This window comes from Pagrus pagrus, assembly GCF_965226575.1.
Source record: "Pagrus pagrus genome assembly, chromosome: 18".
Lineage (NCBI taxonomy): Eukaryota > Metazoa > Chordata > Actinopteri > Spariformes > Sparidae > Pagrus > Pagrus pagrus.
The window spans coordinates 27,653,882-27,673,207 of record NC_140202.1 but is presented as its reverse complement, the minus strand read 5'-3'; the positions used below and the strand labels follow the sequence as shown (position 1 = coordinate 27,673,207).

Below are 19,326 nucleotides of genomic sequence, written 5' to 3'. Positions count from 1 at the left end.
CGATGACTGAGAATAAAAAAGGTCTTAAAGTTTTGGTCCTTGTCAGTTAAACGCAAATTTTATTATACGTCATTTTTTTGTGCGGCCGTCTCGAGACCAGTTCGACCAGTTTCCAGTTTGTCTAAACTCAAGTCAGCAGGTGTTTGCTGCTCTGACAGTCGGCCATGTTGGAGGACAGTAAAGTTAGAGCCAGATGTTTCTTCTTCAAGTCTCATGTGAGGTCACGAGTCTTCACGCGGCTTCAGTCTGCACAGAGAGGATATTTGTCTAAGGGTGAGTTGACCTGAACTTAGTGAACCAGCGACTCTCTCTTCCTGACTTCCTGGCCTCCTCCTTCCTCCACATGAATATCTCTCCCTCCATGTTCAGAGCCGTTCCCAGAATTCCTGGCGTAGCGGCGACGGTGACATAAGCAGACAGAAATATCCCGACAGCTGAGAGACATCGGGCTGCTCCTGCACTGCTTTTAAATAAAGCTCTGCGGGTTTGAATCGAGGACACGTGGATCGAGGTTACAGTGGAAAAACCTGATCACAACGCTTCAGGATTTTAAAACGACATTTTATAAACGAGACATTTTGATTCATGAGGTCGGACTTGGAGGGAATCTGTTGGTTTATGGCAAAAAATCAGAAAGACGTCGTTCAGTCGTAGAAAACAGCTCAAGTTTTAGAGGTTTTCAGAAAGACTTAATAAACTATTAATGCAAAGCGACGTGCACACACATCGACACCATGTAGAGTTTTAGTTGATAAGTTCACCACTTCTGGTTCAGTGATCCGGAGGTGACCTCCATCGTCGGGTGTTTCTGTTCTGTAATGTTGACTGCTGACTGGAGCTGGAGGGGAAATGTACTTTACTTCATGTATGTAACGTTACAGAGAGGAGAGAGAACCAGAACCAGAACCAGAGTCTCTGCTGAGTGCTGAGTTTAGTGGGAGTTGACCTGAACTATAACATACCACCGCTGCTCTCTGAGTAAACTCATGGATTTGTCTGGATTGAAACATTGTTGGACACATTTGGGTTAATGTAAGAACACAACTCAACCAAATACAGAACAAAGGTCCAGTTGTTTTTGGACATTTAATGCAGAATCCTCTCATCAAAGCCCAGCGTGACTCTCTCCCTCGATTAAATCAACGAACCAATCATGCTGTCGCAAACATTAACTGTTCTCCTCTCTGCTGTGTCGACCCTCCTTCACCTCCAGTTCATCTCAAGACTCTTATTTCTCATCTGATGCGCCCAATAAATATTTATATTATAAATCTTTGAAGCAGGAAAACCTCCAACTAGAGGTCATTTATTACTCGCTGCGCTGTGTATTTTCAGTAATCGTGGAAATTTCCCGAAAGCTAGAAAAGCTGCAAAAAACCTCTTTAACACACACCTCGTAGTTTATCATGAAAATCTCCGATGACATCATTAAGTTGTTGTGCTGAATCACTAAAGTTAGTGCTGCGTGCATGTGTGAGTGTGTGTGCATGTGTGAGTGTGTGTGTGTGAGTGTGAGTGTGTGTGCACGTATGTTTGCATGCGAGTGTGTTTAAATGTACTGTGTGTTCACATCAGCAGCAGCCTCGCCCTCTCAGACGCTCTCCGTGCAGCTGTTACACACCGCCTGCAGCCTGGATGCTAAGAATGGCTGAGAGGCTGCTGGCATACCAACACACACACACACAGACACACACACACACACACACACACACACACACACACACAGAAACAGTGGTTGCATCACCATAATCGTGTCCAACAGTCGCTCTGTGGCAAGGTCAGGTTATAGAAAAATGCCCTGCAGGCAAACGCATTATAAATATGACAGAGAGGGAGAGAGACGCCGAGCGAGAAGAAAAGAACAAGAGGATAAAAGAAAGGAAACAAAGTGAGAAAAGAGCAGCGAGGACGGGATGAAGGAGGAGAGAGATCACCGGAGGCGTGAAAACTATTTCAAACAGCCGTCTGCCGGTCTGTCCGCTCCCATCCCCTCGCTCCGTCTCAGAGCCTGACGTCCGCCGACCGCCACGCCCGCCATTAAGTCAAATAAAGCTCGGGCCCGCTTTCGACCTGGACGCTCCGTGTCGAGGTAACGTCCAATCAGACGCTCAGCGTGCAGCTACGAGCTCCGACAGGGCAAGCCGGGTCTGAAGGAGCTCATTATCCAAACATTAAACGTCAGCTGAATGTTGAACTTTACGATAAAACTGAATATTTTACAGGCAAACAAACAAAATGCTGCTCAGCTGAGCTGAAACCAAACATCTGGAGCTGTTAGCCATGACGCACTGCAGCAACATACAAAGATCAGACTTTAACACTGAGTTTAATCTAAAGAAACAAGATAAAAGAACATTTTCATCAACCTCATGACAGAGTGGTCAGTACAAAGCTGGAGAAATTGTTAGCTTAGCTTAGCATAAAGACTGGAAACTGGGGGAAACAGCTAGCATGGCTCTGAACACCAACACCTACAAACCTCAATGATAAACAAACCATATCTAGTTTGATTAATCCTGGTTTTAACGAGAGTTATGTGACTTTCCAGAGTCTTGTCCTCAAAGTTAAGTTGCCAGGTTTGGTGCCTGAACAGAGACCAAAATAAAAGCTAAACGTGTCTGGCAACTTGGGTGACAGTTTTACCTCCCTGTAAAGAAATTGCACATTTACATTTTTAGATTTCTGTGTTAAACTAATCAGCTTCAACATGTTGTCCGTCAGCTTTATTAGTGTTGTTAAGTTTGTTTCTTCTCTTTTGATGAAGCAGTTTTAGCCTCTCAGCCAATCCAGGTCCATAGTCGAGATATGTGGACAGTGTGTGACATAAAAACAAAACAAAACCATGAACCAAATGGCAAAATGTACACAATTTACTCTCTGCAGTCATCTGGCTCTATGGTTATCACATCAAGGACCCCTGAACTGACACAAATTTGAGAGATTTTGTCCCTATTCTGTCATTAACCTTTTAGTCAGGCACATTTTTCTAACACTATATTAATATTCATGTATAGTTATCTACTGTATATGTGCACTTGAATAAAAGCATTTAAATAAACCCCTTCAGACTTCACACAGCGATGGGAGGCCTGAGGATGTTCAGCATTTCTGACGTTGTTGTAATACAGAATATTCACCACTAGATGGAGCCGTCGACCAGAGGGAGAGTCGTCATGCTGCGACAGGATCCACCTGTTCTGCTCTCTACTGCTTTAACCAGTTATTTATGCAGTAAAACAAAAACAACACAAAGATTAATAACATCTAAATTACTGGCACATAAAAAATCTTTTTCATGAACTGAAGCTAAAGATATCTGCACCATTATTGATCAGCTGAGGTTTTATCCTCCTGACCCGACCAAATATTAAACATATTAACGTCCCTGTAACAGATTAAAGATGAAACTCTGAATGATTTTCTGTTTCATTCACAGAAAGCTCCTCTCTAACTGCTTGTGGTCAGACTGTTAGTGTCGTCTGACACCAGCATGAACTGACAGAGGAGTCAGAGTACATGCAGTGTGAACAGCAACACCAGGCGTCACATCTGTTTACGGTCCAGTTTTTTTTGTCCCCCGGCTCCGACTGGACTCCACAAACTGTCATCAAGCTTTTTGTCCGTCCTCTCTTTGTTCTTGTCTTTTTGTCCTCTTCTTTCTGTCGACGCTTTGTCTTTGACAAGCTGCCAGATCTCAAGAGTTGACGGCGAAAAGATTTAATTACTGTCAAGATAACTTAAAGCAAAGAGTGTGTGACGGATAAAGATGCATGTCGGTTGAGAAGATTTGACTTAATGCAGCTTTTAAAAACAGCTGCTGTGCGAACTCAGTCTTTGAGATTGTGTTGCATTTAATCTAAATATAAAAACACTATTTTTAGCACCAATAAAAACCATTCTGAGTATTTGTTTACTGCTTTTCTCCTCCAGTTTCTTTCACTTTTATAGTTGCAGCATGATCTAACATGTTCTCACCACCAGAGGGCGAAACCAGGTGATCTACTCCTTAAAAAGTAACTGAACACCTCCTGAAAATCCTCAAGTAACTGAGTATATTTAGTACTTGAACTTTACAAACACCTCAGAGGCGAACATTGTACTTCTTACTCCACTACTTTGTAGTTTTTCCTCTCCTTCCTGTCCTGGTGTGCTGATGTTGAATGTTTTGGGTAAACTGAAGGATTTTTTTCTTCTTCAGCTTAATAAACGCTTTAAAAAACCTCTTGGATTAGCCGGAAAATGCGTCTTCACAAAAACACAACTTTATTCACTGATTTGGGTGAAACTGGATCGTATGTTACGATGGAAGTATTTTCTGATTTTCCCTTAGATGTCATCCGGATGCTCTGCCTCAGCTCTGGACCGATGGCTTCACTTGTTGCTTAAGTAACTGCTAACTGCTGCTAGCATGCAGCCTCCCGATGAACACTTCTGGACCGGGGCTGTAGTCAGCCTCAAAGATCGGTGGAGGCCAGGTACAGTACCGACGTGGTTACGGGCCGGACTGCTAGTAATGGTGCCCCGTGGGAGGGACGTAGCGCACATTCAGCCCTGTTTATTATGTGAATCCAGAATAAAAAGGTAGAATTTGGTTCTGATGAGGATTCAGGGATCAGACGCATCAGTAACTCATCAGTTATATAAATACAGACAAACACACACACACACACACACACTGACAGTCTGAATGACATCAGTCCTCCACAACACAAAGCTGGAGTTGTAACTCTGTCACACACTGACACACACTCGTCACTGTAAGTCTGACCTCGTCACTCCTCAGAACCGGGCTGTGATCCAACACATCCCATGACTACACACACACACACACACACACACACTGTCCTACACCGCAGGAACAAAAGCTCATACAGAAGCACACAAACACACAAACACACCAGAGTCGAGATTTAACTTAAAGTTCAGAGAAAGAACAAGATGCTCCTTTTCTCTCTGCTCTCATTTGAAGATGTAAACAAGTTATCACAGCCTGAAATTCACACGTGATCATCAGTCAGAAACACGGTCGCAGGTTTGTGATTTCAGAAGCTTTGTGCAGAAGAAAATGGCTAAAAGAGGCGACTCCTGTGTGTTCGAGGCAGCGAGTGACTCAGCTGCAGACTGAGATCTCTGACAGGAAGTAGGAAACGTCCTCTCTCTGCTGAGCATCAGTGTGCTGAGCATCAGCGTGACTCCTGGTCTGAGCCGTTACTGGATACAACAACACCACCAACACCACCGCTACTGCTGCTGCCGCCATGTTTTATTCAGACACACACACACACACACACACACACACACACACACACAGTGCTGCAGAGCTAAAAACAGCAGAGAGGTGAGAGGAGACAAGGAGAGGAGAGGAGGAAACACTGAGCAGCAGCAGCCTCGTGAAGATGAAACATCTGAGTCACTGTAGTTAAAAATACACACTCATCAATAAAAGATCTCCGAGTCGACTGCGTCTAAACGGAATAAAACATCTTTATGAATGAATGAATGAAAACAGTCCTCCAGCTGCTGCAGCTCAGTTAATAGTTCATGTTTAGATTTTCAGTTTCGTAACAGCAGCACGTGAAACACAACGGCGTTCAGCAGACGAGGAAATGAGTGAAGGAAAGCTCAACGTTCACACTTCCCGCAGGCGAGGCTGTGATTTTTATCTGAAGCGTCACGTTTTACCTCACGAATGCGCCGGAAACAGGGAACAACAGCAGACAAAGTGAACACGAGCGAGCAGGAGGAAGCACATTTCTTCCTCCCACTCGGATCAGAAGAAGCTCCCTGATTTCATCATCTCGTCAGAGCTGCATCTTGAATCAACTCGAACGTCCAACGGGAGAGAAAACAGCAACAAACAATGTTCGGTCTTACGTTTGGATCAACTCTGAGCCGAGGTGATAAAAATCGAGTCTACTAAGCCCAATCATAGCGAGTTTAAGTTGGATTTTTGACCAGGGGTACAGGGAGCACAAGGCCTACAACACACCTGAAAACACATATCCAGAGGACATTCTCACACACTGAGCATACCTGTGCCGTAGCGAACAGAAAGCAGATTGTTTACCCTAGCTACCGAAAGTACTATGAACAAGACTCTTCCTGGATAATCTGTCAGAGAAACACTGTCGGCATCCGCTTTTGTGTCTTTTCCATCGCTGCATTTTAAAATAAGATAGAAATGTGTTAATCCCGAAGGAAATAGTTAAAGGAGCCAGAGATTCCTACAAATTTACAGAACAATAGCAACATGTGTCTTTCTAAATATAACAAGTTAACATCCATTCAGTCATCGTACAAATACTTCAACATCATAACACATACTGAGCGTTCACATTCGTCAATAACGCTACAAACGCTGATAAACGTTTCCAAAAAGACGTAAACACTGACAACGACATTTCTGAATATCTTCACCCAGCAGAGAGTTTTCTAAATGCTCCGTTTTCAGTGACCTGAAACGTTGTTTACGTTTGTAAAAAGGCCAAAATGCAGAGAAAAAGTGCGGCGACAGGGCTCAGGATCGAAACATTTCCAGAGATGACAGATTTCAGGATGAATTTTGGGGTAAAATAAAATATAATGCAGCCATTAAAAACATGGCATCTTGTTTTAAAATGTAACTTAATTTTAAAGTGTACGGAGCGTTGGAAGAAGCAGAAATTCAAGTAGAAAATGACTTCATACAGACGTCTTAGTGGTAAATAACATTTGAACAAATCAGGGCACATAATATAAATATATTCAGGTGTTCGTCCTGCTCCTGTGGACACAACAAACCTGTCAATAATAATAGTTTAACGTTTGTTTTGGGGTGAATTTCTCCTTTAAGAAACAATGTTGAAGTAAAGTGTGTGGATCAAACTGCTCCAGACGAGACTTCACCTTCTCTTATATAAAATCCACTGGAGACGAAGAGGACGACAGAAGTCCGACGATGAAGAATCAAACGCTCCGACTTGAGTTACATAAACAACTGAACGGTCAATAGCGCGACCTGTTGGTGCCAGTCGTTACATAACACGGAGCCCATGGAGAGAGGAGGAAGGGCATTATGGGTAATTTGCTGCCTGAGGGTCAGACAGTGAATCGACTGATCTTCATGAACGCAACACAAAACTGCTGAGAGGCAGAAATACATGTTTATATGTTTGATAGAAATGTTGGTCTGACTCTGGACTGAGAGGTCACAAAGGTCACCATCCCGAAGAAACCAGAGACGTCCATGTTTACCTTGAGCTGCACCAGGTGGACGTCCACGTGTCTGTTGACGCTGTCTTGTCCCACAGAGTGTGTGAGCTGTGTGACTCGGTCGCTGGTCGCTCTCAGCCACTTCTCGATCTCCGGCAGGTGGAGGACGACCTTCCAGTCAGCTCCGGTGTGGAGGGGCGGAGGTTTCTTTGACCTGAGGCAACACAATACTGCACGTGAGACTGACAGCTGCACTACTTTCATATTGAAAGTCAACACAAACAAATATGGAGGAGAACAAACGTGGCGTGAACTCAAAAATATCATCTGTTACCTCCTGGAGGGGTCTCGAGCCAGGTAAGGTCCTCCCCCAGGGAGGCTGCTCCGGCTGGGGCCCGGGTCGGGTGAGAGGTCCCCGTCCTGACACTGATGCTCCGCCTCCAGGCTGAGAGGGGCGTTGGTGACAGCAGCAGACGAGGTGGAGGCGTCGGGGTCGCGTGTCGGGGTGACAGGGGTGACGGAGGTGACCATCGGGGACGGTGGCTCGGGGCCCACGGGCGAGAGAGCTGCGATGCTCATGGTGTGAGAGAGAGACAGACAGACAGACAGGAATCCTAATGTGGGTGGACGAGCCTCATTGGAGTAAACTGGAGAGAGAGAGAGAGAATATAAAGAGGGAGAAATATGTAGTGATCAATCAAAATATGATTCTGGATCAAGTCAGGACAGAAGACACGAATGAGGGGAAGAAGAAGAAAGGACGGAAGAAATAAAAACCTCAGAGAGAAAGACAGAAGGAAGGAATTATCATATTAAAGGGCAACAAACACATCGGATTGGCTGTTCAAGACCAATAAAAGTGTCTGTTCCTGTACAACGATCAACATTTTATCTGACAAGACTGGACAGGACGCTGCAAGAACAAGGACCAGTTGATGAAATTAAGAGGACATGTCAGGACGGAGTGCAGGCCTGTCACGACGACCCAGGAATATTTACAATAAAAAGATACTATTGTCATTTTAAGACCAGTTTAGACGCATAATAATGCCGTTACACCCTTCAAAGAGCAATCAACTTTTAATTCTTGAGAATATTCACACAGTGAAACAAAAATATTAAAAACACTAAATAAATAAAACAAATAAAATCAAAACACAACCAAAAACGTTACATTAAATGGACTCTTGAGCTACTTGAACAAAAAAAAGCATGTAAACATGACGGGTAAGTCTGAGGTCAGCAGGACTGAGGTCATAGACGCATATCAATAAGTCAATAATGTAATTATCACGACAGGTCAAACAAAATGCTTCACAACTTTCATCCATTCACACTCTGGCAGTCCCTGACGGGAGCGACCATGAGAGTCGCTTCTCTTATCAGGAGAAATTTGGGATTCAGTGTCTGTCAGGCAGACAGGAGGATCTGGGAACCGCCAACCCTGCAATTTATGTTGTATGTTATTCATAAACTACACTTTGAATTAAGGCTGCAACGAGGGATCATTTTCACGATTCAACTTTAAATCGTTTCGTCTATGAAATGTCAAAAAAAATCCTCATCACAAAGTGACATCTTCAAATTGCAAAATCCCAAAAGACTTTCACACATATGAAAGAAAAGCAGCAAGTCCTCACAGTAACGAGCTAATGTTTCATATATCTGCATGAAAAATGAGCAAATTTTCTTTTGATCGACGACTCAATTAACTAAGTAATCGTTTCTAATGAAGTACTGAGGTGATGAGACAGTTTGTCATCAGTAAAACTCTGTGTTTAAGTTAATTGGTGTTGTATTTTGCCTCCACTGGTAAATCCACTGATACTAAAGAAATGAAGGAAAGGTAAACGTAACGGACTCTTGGCTTTGAAATGCATTTTGTCAATGACGGTCCTCACAGGTATAGATCTACAAACGTGCATGTGTAACATACAGCGACAGTCAATTATCTGGTCTGGAGGAAAGACGAGCTGCAGATCAATACGCTGGAGGAGACGGTATTGCTGCACACACACACACACACACACACACACACACACACACACACACAGTGTCCGACACCTCAAGAACAAAAGCTGATACTGGTGCAGTCCTGCATCCAAAAACACACACGTGTAGAGATTATAATCAAATAGTTTGTAAAGCGGGAAATCAGTCCTCAAACCCTGGATTGTTTTTGATATAGTCAGTTTTAATTAACCAATAAGGACACAGAGGTCGTATCCATGGTAATATATCAGATCCATCATTTATCAATCTGGGTTCAGCTTTCAAACTTTGTCACTTAAGTTAAAAATTAAGTCAAACTCAAGCAGACGAGTTTCATTTTGAACGTGAAACAAAGTTACAGAATAATCTGATTGTTTTATCAAACAGAACCCAGCTGAAGTTATTATGTATAAATATGCCACAACAAAACGGGAACAGTGAGAGAGCTGGATGACTGTCTGACCTTTCAGCCTGACATCTAATGTCCTGCTGTGGAGATAAACACAGGGTTATAAAACTGTGACCTTCATATGCATCTGATAAAGTGATGGATCAGCTGTTCAGTAACACGCCCACACAGATAAGAAGAGAACGAGTCAGAGAAACAGAAAGTAAACGAAGAAGAGAAAAGACAAACAATAAGAGCATTATTTTATATTCATAGATCACACCTGCAGCAATCTGCTTTCTAATTATGTAACTTGTTAAAATGGTTTCATCTGAAGGGCCTTATTATTTATGTGGCAGCACAATGACCCACAGAAGCAGCAGCGCTCCGGTTTGTTTGGTATTTTCCTCACCTTGAAATATGCATCGCTCATCTGTGTGGTATTTTCCTGCCAAGTGCAGAGCACAGGGAGCACAGGGGGGGAGATTCACAACAAAAGGTGAGTTGTTGGTATTGTTGTGATGGGAAATGAGTCTGTGCAGAGGATTGATGTCTCAGAAGCACATCTGTGTCTGGCGCAGTGTTAATTTGCTGCCAACTGCGAATCTGTAGCCTCTGACTGAAGAACAAACTTTGAACAGCTCTGAATGTTCTCTAAAATCCACTCAAACGTTTTTTCTGACACACAAATCTTTTATTTTTTTCTTGTTCCTGTGTGTTAACAAAGTTGAAACCTCATCAACTTAAGTACAGGGTTGGGGCCAAACTCAGTAATTTTAAAGATAACAACCAATTCACGTTAAATTAAAGTACAAATAATCTGACCAGAGCAACACGTCTCACCTGAGGAAACACCTGCTCAAAGCCAGTTCCTCTGCAGCAGCTGTTGTAGCACGCATGAAGCCAGCGCTGCGCTCGTTCATGAAGAGTTGAACCTACGAGGCATCGACATCTTCATCGACAAAAAGGTACCGTTGGGTTCTGATACTGAACTCCAGGTATTGTATCAAATGTGAACCCTTACTTAACCCTACTCATGTGGATGATGCTTCACCTTGGTTTGTGCCCACCTGACATATTTACATGCACTCACATCTTTTCATTGGCTTTTATCATGCCACCTCTTAAATTCACTTTATCTAAGAGAGCAGGCTTAGATCATGTAAATGAAAGTTACCCCTGAAGACGCGGCTACATGCTGGAGGAATAAAGATGCAAGTTCAAGGAAGAATGTGTGGAATAAAAACAATATCTGTGGTTCTGCTGCTTTTGTCTCCTTTGAGAATAAAAATGCTGAAGCGATGGCGTACGCTGAATTTCCAGCAGGGAACAAACCGTGCACGTTTTTAGAAATGAAGATGGATACGAAAATAAAACGATCAAAACTGACCATATACTTGTAATAAACCCTTAAAGAGGTAAAAAATGCTGCAGGATGCAGAACGGTCACATGGTCGGTCACAACACGTACAAGGGTCGATTTTATTGCTCGAAAACAACGCTGACAGTGAATGTTTCTTACAGGTGACTTATCGGAAGAATCTGCATGCAATTAAACTTGTTATTGTGTCATTGTAAACAGATTAAACGTAATCATACCAACAGGACAAAAACCGCAAGACAAAGGTAAATTAATTGGTTCTGTAAAAGTTCAATGTCGTATTTGAATATGGAAAAACACCAGGTCTATCACAGTTCATGGTTCAGCTTTTATGGCTCGGTAATGCTCTTAAAAAGGTGCACAAACAAACAAGAGCACACTGTAAACATTACGTCCCACAGAGAGAGGACGGTTTCAGAGGGGAACAGAGGAAATGCCAGGAATACGGGAATACAACTCCTCAATGCATTCAAGACTTTCAGAAAACTTTGAGGAGGAAGCTTGACTGACTACTTTGGTTGATTTGATTGATCTGCTGTATCTGTACAGAGATCGCGACATGGCTTTTCGTTCAGAGGAGAATCTATCGTGTCCCGTCTGCCATGAAATCCTAAAGGAGCCGGTCATCCTGACATGCGGCCACAGTTTCTGTAACGCCTGTCTTCAGAGATGGTGGAGACAGAAAACAACTCTTGAGTGTCCATTTTGTAAGCAAAGGTCTTTGCAAAGGGATCCACCCCGAAACTTGGCACTAAAGAACTTGTGTGAAGCTTATTTACTGGAGAGAACTGAGAGACTTTCAACGAGTCCTGCAGCTCTGTGCAGTCTGCATTTGGAGAAGCTCAAACTCTTCTGTCTGGACCATCAGCAGCCAGTTTGTATCATCTGTTTGCACTCAAATTCACACATCAGCTGCACCATCAGACCCATCGATGAAGCAGCTCGGGATCACAAAGAGATACTTCGGGAACTCCTGGAGCCCACACAGCAGAAACTGGAGGTGTTTAAAGACATTAAAGGAAACTTTGATCAAACAGCCAAAGACATTGAAATACAGGGTCAAGACACTGAGAGGCAGATCAAGGAAGTCTTCTCAATGCTCTCAAAGTTTCTCAACGAGGAAGAGGAGGCAAGACTTCGTGTAGTGAGGAAGGAAAAGAGGGAGAAGATTCAGATGATGAAGGTAAAGAGTGCAGCTCTGAGCAGAGAGACAGCAGCTCTTTCAGACCGAGTCCGAGCCACAGAGGAGGTGCTGAGAGCTGAAGATCTCTCATTCCTGCAGAGATACAAGTCTGCAGCTGAAGTAGCCCAGCAGTCCCTGCCGGGTGACCCACAGCCAGTCCCAGGAGGTCTGATAGACATGGCAAAACACCTCAACAACCTGCCCGCTGCCATCTTGGACAGGATTAAGCAAAAGGTCTCCACTTCTGAGTACAATAACACAGGACTGTAGTCTGGCTTAGGATACACAGATTTCAAGAAAAACTTAATCTTGACTCTTGAATCATTTTTTCATTGTGTAAATAATTCAAACTGGGCATGGGGTGCAGACTGTGAGGGAATTTCCCAAATGTCCCTTTGTTATTTTGATACGTTATTCTTGCGTATGAAACTTAACGAGTATAGGAGATGTTGGTTTTCTACTACAGTATTATAAAAGCTGAGGAGAGACTGCCTCTCTTCAGTCATCATCTATGCGCTACTGATGTTTGACTCTTGCTTGCAAGCAATAAAATAACTTCTAGAAAAGAAATATTGTGTTGAACTCGATGTTTGACCAACTCTCATTTGCACTAAACAAGCGACCTGGTTCCCTTGACAAAAAGCCTGACTGATTTGAAAATGTGTGATACACATTTTCTTGATCAAGATAATCTTCACAGATTGTGATTTTTGAAGCGTAAATTAAATGTGTAGCAGTAAAAAGTTAATGTTAGGCTAAAAACAGACGACATCACGGTTACATGACTTAAATGTCAATTACTATCCAGGTTTTCTATAAATTGATCAATGTACAAGCTATAAAGTCAGAGTGAGAACAGTGTGTAACTAAAGTGGGCCTGTAAAGACGGACTAGTGAGGAGACGAGTCTCCGTGTTCGCTGTGAGGACGTTTAATGTCCCCGGCAACCTCTGTAGTCTCATTTAGACACTTGTTAGCAGCCGCTAACCATTTTTAACACATGAAGAGCTTTATAATTAAACTGTGGGACATTTAATGATGGATTTTATGCTGGAGAACAAAACGAGTAAATGGAGTAAATCGAGTCAAGATTCACTGATCATTCCACTATTGTTGTCATAAACAGGGGTTGTTACTGGGTACATGGGACTAAAATCATGGACCGAGTGATACTGTACCTTTTAAATAAGCCATGCTGTTGACTGCTGTGAATGATTCATGCATTGCTCAGGTTAAGGCGTCATGCAGGAACTAGTTATCACATCATTACTGTAACTCACCTGGCCTTCTTGCCAGGTAAACCCACGTCATAAATTGTTTGGGTGCCAGTGAATCCATAAAAGATGACATTACTGATTTCTGACCACCAGTGCAGCATCAACAAATGGATCAACCCTTGGAACATTATAAAATGCTAAAGTTATAAAATTCTGATTCCAGTTGACAAAATGCAGCTCTGTAACGCTCAGGTGTGGTGTATGAGGAAGTACAGCTTATTTAAATGTGGTGAAGGAGTTGTTGATCAATGCAATCAGTGTGTAATGAGAGAGCGATGCTTGGAATGCAGAGTTCAACCCATTACCTGAGACAAACCAGAAAACCCAGCCTTTATCTGTCCTGATGAAAACTCAAACAAAAGCACTACAACTTACTGTAAAACGAAACTTAACTGCGAGAGGACAGAAAGAGAGAACGTCAACGAGCTGATGACTCCTGGAGGAAACATTTTGAGAAGTTTCTTGAGGAGAAAACTGAATTAACTCTACCAAGGTTACTCCTGTTTCTTTCCTACATGCTGAGATTATTTTTTTTTTAATTTTCTTGTTGTCATCGAGACCTGGGGCTGTTGAACCCTTTGTGTGACTGAGATTATGGCTACAAGATCAGAGGAGAATCTATCATGTCCCGTCTGCCATGAAATCTTTAAGGAGCCGGTCATCCTGACGTGCAGCCACAGTTTCTGTAACGCCTGTCTTCAGAGATGGTGGACACAGAAAACAATTCGTGAATGTCCAGTGTGTAAAAGAAGATCTTTACAAAGGGATCCAACTCCAAACTTGGTACTAAAGAACTTGTGTGAAGCTTATTTACTGGAGAGAAGTGAGAGACCTTCAACAAGTCCTGCAGCTCTGTGCAGTCTGCATGCAGAGAAACTCAAACTCTTCTGTCTGGACGATCAGCAGCCTCTGTGTGTCATCTGTCTACACTCAGAAAGACACATCAGCCATACCATCAGACCCATCGATGAAGCAACTCGGGATCACAAAGAGATACTTCGGGAACTCCTGAAGCCCACACAGCAGAAACTGGAGGTTTTTAAAGACATTAAAGGAAACTTTGATCAAACAGCCAAAGACATTGAAGTTCAGGGTGAAGACACTGAGAGGCAGATTAAGGAAGTGTTCTTGATGCTTCAGAGGTTTCTCCGAGAGGAAGAGGAGCTAAGAATTGATGCAGTGAGGAAGGAAAAGAGGGAGAAGATTCAGATGGTGAAGGAAAAGAGTGCAGCTCTGAGCAGAGAGACAGAAGCTCTTTCAGACCGAGTCCGAGCCACAGAGGAGGTGCTGAGAGCTGAAGATCTCTCATTCCTGCAGAGATACAAGTCTGCAGCTGAAGGAGCCCAGCAATCCCTGCCGGGTGACCCACAGCCAGTCCCAGGAGGTCTGACAGACATGGAAAAACACCTCAACAACTTGTCGACCGAAATCTTGGAAAGCATTAAGAAGAAGGCAACCTCCACTGTGAACCCCCAAACTGCTGATCCACAACCCACAGCTGACTCTTTCGCAGAAAGATGGTCCAGGTTGCAAGAGCGTCTGAGCGAAATGGAGAGGCTGAGTGCGAAGCTACCAACACGACACGATTCGCTTCGATATCGTTTGGGAGCTGAGGGAGTAGGCAGGAACAAAGTGCCCTATTTTTGCCCCCCTAAGCCAAGCCATCGATGATTCGTACAAACAAGACCTGCTTGGTCTTTAGCTGGTATCCATCTTTCAAACAAAACATCTGATAATGTGAGAGATGTGATGACAGAGTTGAAACAGCATTAGACTTTCAAGGTACGATAACCTTCGCAGAAAATATCACAGATAATTTTGGGCTTCCCAGTGATCAGACACTCAGATTAACTATACTGTAACAGCTCCAAGAATATCTGGACTGAAGCAGCTTTCAAATGCTGCAAGAAAAACAGCTGAGGAAGACAAGAAAGACTACAGATATACTGAAGGTATATGCAACTATTGCACTTGGGCATAATGCAATCACAACAACATGTTGATTAATTGTGATGTTCAAATGTATTTTCTGAATATTTAGATATTTACTTGTTATTTCTATCCTTTTATATTCATGTCAGTAATTTCTGTGATCAGATGTCAATTATTATTGGTGATGAGAAAATATATTTGAGCTGTTGTGCACTAAATGTACATCACTGTGTTTTACAAATGCTTTTCAGTATGCTCACTGTGATCATATATGTGTTGGACAAAATAATATAAACATCTGATAATACAATGTCATTATCAAAACCCGAATAAAATGATTTGTAAAGGTACTGATGATTTACTGGCTGTTGTTTCATCATCATGATGCATCATTAACACAAGTGTAAGCTACTCATTTCACGCAGGATGTGTCTTAAAAACAAATTTTGCAGGGAAAAATTAAAAGTGTTGTCCAACAGACACTAATGCTGAAAGTTAAACATGTAAAGTTTTGATTGGAAACAGGAAATTGCAGAAAATAGCTCTTTAAAGCTGGTTATGAAATATGTTAGGAGAACGCTGCAAGACTGTTTCACTTTTAAAGTTTTGTGGAGTACGAAACTTCACCTGACTTTCCAGCAGCATGGGGGGAGGAGGAGATGATGACTGAATTTTCATTTAGGGTGAACTCTTCCTTTACAGATAATAGCTAGGGTAATACCTATTTAACATTAGCATGCCGATGTTAGCATTTAGCTCAAAGCACTGATGTGCCTCTGAAGTGCAGCCTCACAGAGCTGCTAGCATGACTGTGGACATTTAGAGGGGGAAGTCCTCACTTTGCAAAATGTCCTCACTTGGCAAAATGTCCCCTCAAAGTGGTCCTCACAACGTACAAAAACAGACACATACAGTACGCTCCGTACCTTTTCATCTGCCCGCGACATTTAAAAGACGTAATAATCCCAAACTTTAAAACCAGGTGGAGTCATCCAGACTGCTCCACACGTGAAGGCAGAAGATCAAACATGCGGCTCGAACGACAACAAACTGTTTATCTCCTCCACTCGTTCCTCTGTCTGAACCAGAGAGACGAAACCTTCTCGTCTTTTTCTTTATCTGCCAGTCACACTTTCTCTCTCTCTCTCCACTGTGATCCCCTCTGTCTCTCTCTCTGTCTCTGAAACATTCAGGCTGTCACAGCATGGCACTGCACACACACACACACACACACACACACACACACACACACACACACACTCCTTCATCTCAGCTGTAGCTTGAAATCCTTTTAAAGCAGCACCAGACGCAGCGAACAGACAAATAAAATGTTTTATTCATATTCCCTTTTTTCTCTGAATAAAATATGCATCCAGCTCCCGATTCAGCTCATCTGCAGGTTTCAGCATTAAATCCACATCGATATAAAAACATAACAGAGCAGTTAATGGTAAAAAAAAAATAAGCCGTCTGTATTAATATACTGAGTTTAAAAAGGGAAGATAAACATCAGGCTGCAGCTTTAAATAAAGATTGTTTTATTAAATATATATTCGGCACATGAAACAAGCAGTGCAGATGATTTTTTATAAATTCAACTATTATAATAGTCACCAAACTGGTGTTATTCTTTGCTTTTGATTAAATTAAAAAATTCTAACTCAAACTGAAAATAATACTTAGTTGTTTATGGCTTTTTTCCAGTAATGATCGCTGATATACTGGAACAAACACAACTTTTTGGAAATGTTTTCCTTTAGTTACTTTGCTCTTTTTCGATATAAGATGGATCATCTTTGAAGCCATAATGCCAGAATATAAATCAAATTAAAACATGAATAATAATTAAAATGTTGGTTGTTACTGATAAAAAAGATAAAACTTGAATTCTTGTTAATGACGAAAAATCAGAAAAGACAAGTGATGCCCACGCCTTTAAAGAATGGGATGCGTTGGCTGGTTCGATTTTACCTTCTGGTATCAGTGTGAAATCTCTCTACCACACACACACACACACGCACGCACGCACGCACGCACACACACACTCACTGTGATCCAGTAAACACCAGCAGCAGCAGCAGCAGCAGTGTGTTGCAGTGTGTTGCAGTGCGTTGCAGTGCGGGGGTGACTCAGGCTCTGTATTGATCAGCATTAGCAGCAGAAGCAGCAGTGAAGCAGAGAAATGATGTCAGTAGAGCAGCCGAACAATCACCAGTCGCTGATAAACTCAACCTGCCCGACAGGATTAATGACGGTAACCCAGTTCAGCCCGGTTCAGCCGAGGACGGAGGTCAGAGGGAGGCGCTGGTTTGATTGAGTAAAGCATCAATTTGCTTTCGATTATCACGAAAATAAAGAGCAAGGAAGCTGTTTACATCCAGAGAGAGTCCCCCGAATATACGACCACCTGCTGTCATCTAGTATCGCTAATCCTGCTTTTGATGTTGATAACTTGTGACTCCTCTGGTACTGATCCATTAAAATATAATAAGATAACGACCTGTAGGACTGGTTTGGAACGACCCCAGTTAATGTTTTGGTTTCTCTGGTGTGAAGCAAGATGTCCTTCATCTACGTTCAATGTGTTGTTTCTCAGTTTCGAGGGGACGTCTCGCAGACCACTGAGATTCTTGCATCTTCACTCTGCATTTATTTATTTATTTGCAAAAGTTTTATCTAATTTAATATTTTCTTGCAGCTCTGCTTTTCAGTTTAAGTTTTTACAGCTGACAGGGGTTTGTTAGAGGTTACAGACGTCTCATGTCATGATTGTTGTTGTTAGCTTGTATGCTGCTACTGGATGTCCAAATTTCCCTCGGGATCAATAAAGTATCTATCTATGATTTTGGGCAGACGCTGGATTAAAATGTGTCCGATCTGACCCGATACTGAAACACTAATATGATTAAAGTCCAAAAGAAGTGAAGCTGACTCCTCCAAAGACTAACAGCAGTGAGACCTTGAGCTGCTAATGCGTCTGATCAGACACCATCATTCATGTTCATAAACTCTGAGCTGCTCATTGATGTTCAACGTCTGCAAACTGCTCGGGCTTAAAGCCTCGTTAATATCAATCAACGCAGGAGATTCACAGTCGTTCAGCCAAAGTTTCACAGAACTCCGAGAAGCTCGATCCGGACAAACAATGTGCAGTTTACAATTAGTTTCCTCCACAGACTGATTCATCTGAATCATCTTCTGAATCGACAGTGTTCTGAATTCACAAGAAAAATGTGACGACTGGAGACAAAGCTTGTAAAAACAAACACAATTTGTGTTGCAGGAGTTTATTTAAACCCTGTTTCATCCCTTCAGTCCAGGAGGATCCCACTCATTTACTTTCTTACTTAATTATTTTGTTTTTAATGACATTTAATCCAATTTATTCTGTTAACTGTCATTTATTTTTAAATGTTACTGACTTTCCATCCTCTTTCTGGAAATTAACTCGTCTCTCTAAACCTTCCTCTTCCCCTGAATCATACTCATGCTCGTATGAGAGAAGCACTTCCTGTCTGTGAGGCGTGTCAGGATGAGGTCAGTGGGCAGAAACAGACATGACATCATCAGCATCAGCATGATGTCATCGGCCACATGACCACAGAGAGGGAGAGAGGAGAGGAAAGAAGAAGATGAGGGGGTGATGACGCTGATGATCATCATGAGAACAATGACGGCCGTTATGATGATCACATGACTCAGATCAATAAATCTTTTCATCAGCCTCAATAAGACGATGACGAGGAGTCGGTTACATCGACTTCCTGTGAGAGACATGATCTGATAAATCTGCATTATTAGATATTAAAACTAATTTCTCTTAATGTTTTCATCGTTAACCACTGCTGCTGTTTTATTTTATGTTTGTTTCATTTCAAAAGAAAAGAGCTTTGACATTGTATTTTATAGTTTCCATGGGACAACAGGTGTGTATCCAGCCTGTCCGTCACTTTTTAGTGTCCCCTGGAAAATAGCAGCATTTC

At 42.3% G+C, this 19,326-nt stretch overlaps 2 protein-coding genes across 4 annotated transcripts in view; one reads left to right on the top strand and one right to left on the bottom strand.

Annotated features, from left to right (window-relative positions):
• Window positions 1-19,326, bottom strand: part of akap6 (A kinase (PRKA) anchor protein 6) — a 180,751-nt gene that overhangs the window by 147,153 nt on the left and 14,272 nt on the right. For 2 of the 3 annotated variants that reach the window (XM_084382151.1, XM_084382153.1), the window contains exons 2-3: window positions 7,526-7,838; window positions 7,234-7,405 (exon numbers count right to left, since the gene is read on the bottom strand). In XM_084382151.1, coding sequence (XP_084238277.1) covers window positions 7,234-7,405; window positions 7,526-7,770 — 417 coding nt within the window. In that variant the 5' untranslated portion in view covers window positions 7,771-7,838. Of the gene's footprint in view, window positions 1-7,233; window positions 7,406-7,525; window positions 7,839-16,269; window positions 16,466-19,326 lie in introns of those variants that run through there. The other variant, XM_084382152.1, reaches the window with a different exon arrangement.
• Window positions 14,006-15,082, top strand: LOC311274106 (E3 ubiquitin-protein ligase TRIM35-like; the record flags this gene model as incomplete). The annotated part of the gene is made up of 1 exon (XM_084381522.1): window positions 14,006-15,082. The coding sequence occupies one exon, from the start codon at window positions 14,006-14,008 to the stop codon at window positions 15,080-15,082; it is 1,077 nt and encodes a 358-aa protein (XP_084237648.1).